General features: G+C 37.5%; 1 protein-coding gene across 1 annotated transcript; it reads right to left on the bottom strand.

Annotated features, from left to right (window-relative positions):
• Positions 1–986: 986 nt before the first annotated feature.
• Positions 987–4,115, bottom strand: LOC110872040. Its single transcript, XM_022120801.1, has 3 exons — positions 2,836–4,115; positions 2,079–2,340; positions 987–1,441 (listed from the first exon to the last, which is right to left on the bottom strand). The coding sequence occupies exons 1-3, from the start codon at positions 4,098–4,100 to the stop codon at positions 1,226–1,228; spliced, it is 1,743 nt and encodes a 580-aa protein (XP_021976493.1). The 5' UTR covers positions 4,101–4,115; the 3' UTR covers positions 987–1,225.
• Between the last annotated feature and the right edge of the window lie 1,254 nt (positions 4,116–5,369).

Here is a 5,369-nt window from a genome sequence, read left to right on the forward strand (position 1 = left end):
TTCTTTATACAAAGAGTTCACTATTGCAAAATCTTTATATTTTGGAGATAGAGATTCAGATGGAGAAGAGAATTAGGAGAAATCTCTAAAATTTGAAGATGAAGACTCCAATGTGGGTGCGCTTAAATACCTGGCGATATTACATGTTTTGCTCTAGTTTTTGACATGTTTTGCTCATAATCCTATATCGCTCATATTAACCAACCGTGTTTACCTGCACATTACAAGATTTAAACTGGAGGGAAGCCTTATAACAACCCGGATGTCCCTTAGGGGATGACTTTGGATTATCTAGTTGTTTGGTTGACCAAGATAGAGGGTACATATAAAAGTATAGTGTTAAGTCGTTTATGCTTTGTGGTTGAAATGGTAAATGTGTCAAATTTGTGAAAAAACAAAAAACAGAAACAAAAAAAAAAACATCAATTTCAGACCCTTGGGACCAAAAGCTTCAGCCAATCTTTATTACATGCATTAAAAAGATTTGTCAGAGTGATTGTGAAGTACTGCTCATTTTCGTATCTCAATCCTATTCAATACCATATTTTATCTTTCCAAATCAATATATATGGCACCTAAACACTGTACATGACACCTAGCCGCGTATCAACCTTTCCCGTTCGAACTTAATGCATCCATAAATGCATCATCCACGCGACTAACAGTTGCGTATCACCCTTTTTTTTCTACTGCTAATCATGTTACGACTCGTATAAGTTTATACGGGTCGTATAGTAGTAAGAAAACATCAGTGTGTTTGGTTGTGCAAGTATACGAGCCTTACATACAACCCATACACATATTCGACCAGTATACAAGCCTTATATATAATCCATAAACATATATACAAGCCTTATATACGACCAGTAGTGTACGACCGGTATATATGTTTACAAGTGTGAAGTGATTTTTACTAAAATCCCACAAAATACAATTTGTAAAGCTAAGAAATTTGTTTTCTTGATTTAGAAAAAAATTAACTACAATTAAGAAACGAACATCAGATTTGAACTTATAACATCAGTGGTAGTTGTTATTTGTTTGTTAATACACATAGAATGCCTTAATGAGTTTTGAACTTCCCATCGGCACGACAACTCAAATCTAACCCTAAACTTTACAAGTAGAAACACAAACAACCAAACAACCCTCTTCATCTCTTTCTCTCTCTCTCTATGAAAACTAAACAAGACGTCAAAACAAAACTAGGCCCGTTGGGATAAACTCATACCGGCAACTGGGTTGATAGACGATGAAAGTTTTGAACCATTGGGATAGGAAGCCCGTCACTGTTTGGCCTGTGGTGCATCTGTTTCTGTACTGCCTTTATGGCTGCCACTCTGGCGGCATTAGCTGCTCTATTGGCCGCTGCTACCGCCCGATTCACCCTTTCATCAACTTTCGCTACATCGTACGCTTTCTCTGCAGCTCTTCGTGCTTCCTGATTATGTACACACAAAGAAAGATCCCATCATCAAATTACAAATCATGTACACAAAGAAAGATAGCATCATCAAAATTAGGGCTGCAAACGAACCGAACTTTCAGCGAACAGTTCGTGATGTTCGTTTGTGTTCATTCGTTAATTAAATGAACACACACGAATAGAGGCCTCGTTCGTTCATTTATGTTCATGAACGTTCGGTAACATGTTCGTTTATGTTTGTGTTCGATAGTTCATTAGGGTTTTAAATTTTTATATTTTATCTAAATATTTCAAAATTCCCAATAATAAAATATTTAATAAATGTTAGTCCTTTTAAAATATGCTTGTTTCTGTTCATGAACGTTTGTTTGTGTTCATGAACGTCCGTTTGTGTTCGGTTGCGTTCGTAACATTTGTGTGTGTTCGTTACCTAAAATTTACGAACGTACACGAACACATTCATATTCTTGATGAACAAAAACTAACAGTAAATCTCGTCGGGTAAGTGTTCATTAACAATTCGTGAACACCATTATCTCCTTAACAAACGTACACGAACAAGGGCTTGCTCGTGTTCGTTCGGTTTGTTTGTAGCCCTAATCAAAATTATAAATCACATATAATAATATATAACAGAAGCGGATATATATACCTGAATGGCGTTAAGAACTTTGGAATGATAAACGGCAACAGGGGATACAGGGTGCATTGTAGTTTGTGAGCTAGGAACATCGAGAACACCGTTTTGCCAATGCCCGGATTGAGTCTCTCCGTTTCGAAAAGTGTACATACCAAGTCCTTGTCGTTTTCCTTCATGCCATGACCCTTCGTATCTATGACCGTTTGCAAAAGTATACACTCCAAAACCATGCATCTTGTCTGCAAAGTATTCTCCAGCATACGTATCGCCATTCCTACAAAAGAAAACGATTATTATTTAAATTTATTAATTTTTCTATTTATTTGGTTATACATATGCCCATATAAAATAAGCCGAGTACATTAAAGGTATTAAAGGTAACGGTTCTTATTTTTTCTGTTTTAATATAAATAGCGGGATTTCAGTTTTTTTTGTTAAATATACATATAATACAGCGTATTTGGTTATAAGATACAGATAAAATGTTTCTAAACTTTCTTCTGGTGGTCACTAAACATAAAATAGCGCCCACTATTTCATCGTTATCGCTACGTAGCGTATAGGTAGCTTGTCACTATCGTCGCTATTCACTATTAACAACAAACTTGGGAATATGTATATCCAACTAATCACCGTACGTGAACAATCTACACACCTTCAAGGGTAAATTCCTATAAATCTGATCTCCTAAATGGATTACATTACCAACAAAAGTACCAGCATCAAATACAACAAAGCAAACAAATCCAACAATGACGTAAAAGATTACCTAAAATGGTAGTGACCAAGACCATGTTTAACACCCCACTTAAACTCCCCTACGTAACGGCTACCATCCTCGCAAGTATGAACACCACACCCATGACTCTGCCCATTCGACCATTCACCCGCGTAAACATCACCCGTATAGAACGTATACACCCCAAACCCATGCCTCAAACCCTGCCGATACTGCCCCCTGTACCGACTACCCCTAGCCCACGTTTCCACCCCATACCCGTCATACTTCCCGTCAACCCAATCCCCCTCATACCTCCCACTCATATAGTAATAATACACCCCGCAACCCGAACACTTCCCCTTATGAAACTCACCCTCGTACACATCCCCATTATTATACGCCTGCACCCAACACCCCGAACCACCCCGTTTATCCCCTCGGTTCCTACACCCAATCGACCAAAACACCGGCAAATGCGGTCTCAACGAATTCGACTTAATTGGGAAAGACCTTGCAAGAAACAACCGAATCGACGGCAGTCTCGGCAGAGCAAGATTCAGCGAAAACAACAACGCAGTCGAAAAGGCGAAAGCGGATAAGAAATCGAGCAAAAACGACTGGCTCGGGTGCGAAACCAAGAAGTAAAAAAAGGGCAATGAGAGCAACAAGATCAGCCGGAGGTGGGTTCGGAGCCTCCGGATGCGGTAAAGAACCCGAAAAGCGGCAGCTTTCGTGTTGCAAAACCGAATTTTCGACGGAAACCGATTCGACAAAATTGGGGATTTTGTGAAGGAACTTGAAGAGGATGAAATTGATGTTATTTGGGAAAATTGAGGGCGTTTGTGAGGTGTCGATTTGGGAGTGAATGAAGCAAACGGATCAATTTCAACATCATCAATCAGAATCTGATGCTGATGAGTGATTGTAACATTAGGGTTAGGGTTAGGGTTTGGAGATGAAATAATGGGATTAGGGTTGAAATCGGAAGAGACACCGCTGCTATCTGTTCCGATCTGAACTTCTGATTTCTTCTGATGCATTACATAAGTGAAATCAGGAACAATGAACCCTAAAAAGAGGCTAAATCTGTATGAAATTGGTGTTGAATGTTGAGGAATTGAAGATGGTTTTTCTTGGGGAACAAGATTGGAAGAGAAATGGGGTTTTTTTGGTGGAGAAATTGGTGGGATTTTGTGGAATTTTGGAGGAATTTGAGAAGCAGAGTGAAGTGTTTTATTGGGGATTTTGATTTTGGTTTTGTTATTGTTTGAGGGGAGATTGGCTAAGCTACCAAAGTATATGATATCTCTCATTGGCCTTTTTATTATTTCATTTTTTTATAAGTTGTATGAATGGGTCATGGATATGATAAAATTTTGGATGTTGTGGAGGAGTACATAGAGATTATAAATTTAGCAGAAATTATTTGATATTTTTTTTGTGGATTTAGTAGTTTTTAGTGGTTAATGTTAGGTTGAAATGAATGTTACATGAGGTGAAATGATTATTTTACTTTTTTTATAGAAAAATACAAAGAAAAACCGTGTAGAATGTATGAGTTTTTGATTCAGCTAATGATACAGTGGGTGTTTAGGATTCTTTATAACTTCTAAAAAGTCAAAAGTGAGAAGTTAGAATTTCTTACTTTTTAATTTCTCATTCTTCAAGCCATAAAAGTCCTTCTTAGGGGTGTTTGAGATTCCTTTTAACTTCTAAGAAGTTAAAAAGTCAAAAGTAACTCCAAAATAAGCTAACCCAAACACCCACATAGGTTTTATTCTATTGTTTGGGTCTTAATTGTTTATGCTAGGTTGAAATGAATGTTACATGAGGTGAAATGATTATTTTTTTTTTTTTTAGAAAAAATACAAAAGAACCATGTATGAGTTTTTGATCCAGCTAAAGATATAGGTTTTACTCTTTTGCTTCGGGTCTTAATTGTTTATGCGTTTGATTTGATTTTAATCTATGACCCTTGTGAGTTCCTTTCTTGTTCAATATAGTTGATAGTGATAGTTTTCACTATCCGAGGTTTTTTATGCCGAAGATCATACATTGATCAAGGGCTTTTTCCTTGTATAAATCCTTGTGTTCATTGTCATTTTATTTTGATAATTGTTCATACAATTGTTCATCTAATAAAGCACTCAACATCACAAATATCAGATTTGGTTACATTATCCTTAGTGTGATTTTTTACCAAAACAGTTTGGCGCCCACCGTGGGGCAATTGGTGCTTCATCTTTGAAAATCTTGTTCATTTCATTCATTTATGTGCATTACCTTCAACTACATGGCTTCTTAGGAAAAAACAACTTCAAGCTCCATGTCGGTGGTCACTTCATCATAGGCCATTCCACCATTGCCTCCTTCTCCCTCTGGATCTCAGAAGAATGCTGAGAATGCTTCAAAATGAGAGGATACATGCAACAGCAGTATGAAACTAATGGCAGGATCCTTCTTGAGATTGATGAAATCAAGAAATTGAAGAAGTCAGCGGAGGATCACTCCCCATTGATGCCTAGGTCGTTGGATTTCACTACTCCACCAACAACCATCCAGCACTCCAAGGCATCAGGTGT

Source organism: Helianthus annuus, chromosome 1 (genome assembly GCF_002127325.2).
Source record: "Helianthus annuus cultivar XRQ/B chromosome 1, HanXRQr2.0-SUNRISE, whole genome shotgun sequence".
In the NCBI taxonomy this organism is placed as follows: domain Eukaryota; kingdom Viridiplantae; phylum Streptophyta; class Magnoliopsida; order Asterales; family Asteraceae; genus Helianthus; species Helianthus annuus.

Excerpts from the sequence above, each read along its gene's own strand:
- LOC110872040 (XM_022120801.1), bottom strand. The coding sequence starts at position 4,100 with ATGAGAGATATCATATACTTTGGTAGCTTAGCCAATCTCCCCTCAAAC. Across the intron at positions 2,341-2,835 it reads CTTGGTCACTACCATTTTAG|GAATGGCGATACGTATGCTG; the intron begins GTAATCTTTTAC and ends TTTCTTTTGTAG. Across the intron at positions 1,442-2,078 it reads AAGTTCTTAACGCCATTCAG|GAAGCACGAAGAGCTGCAGA; the intron begins GTATATATATCC and ends GTACATAATCAG.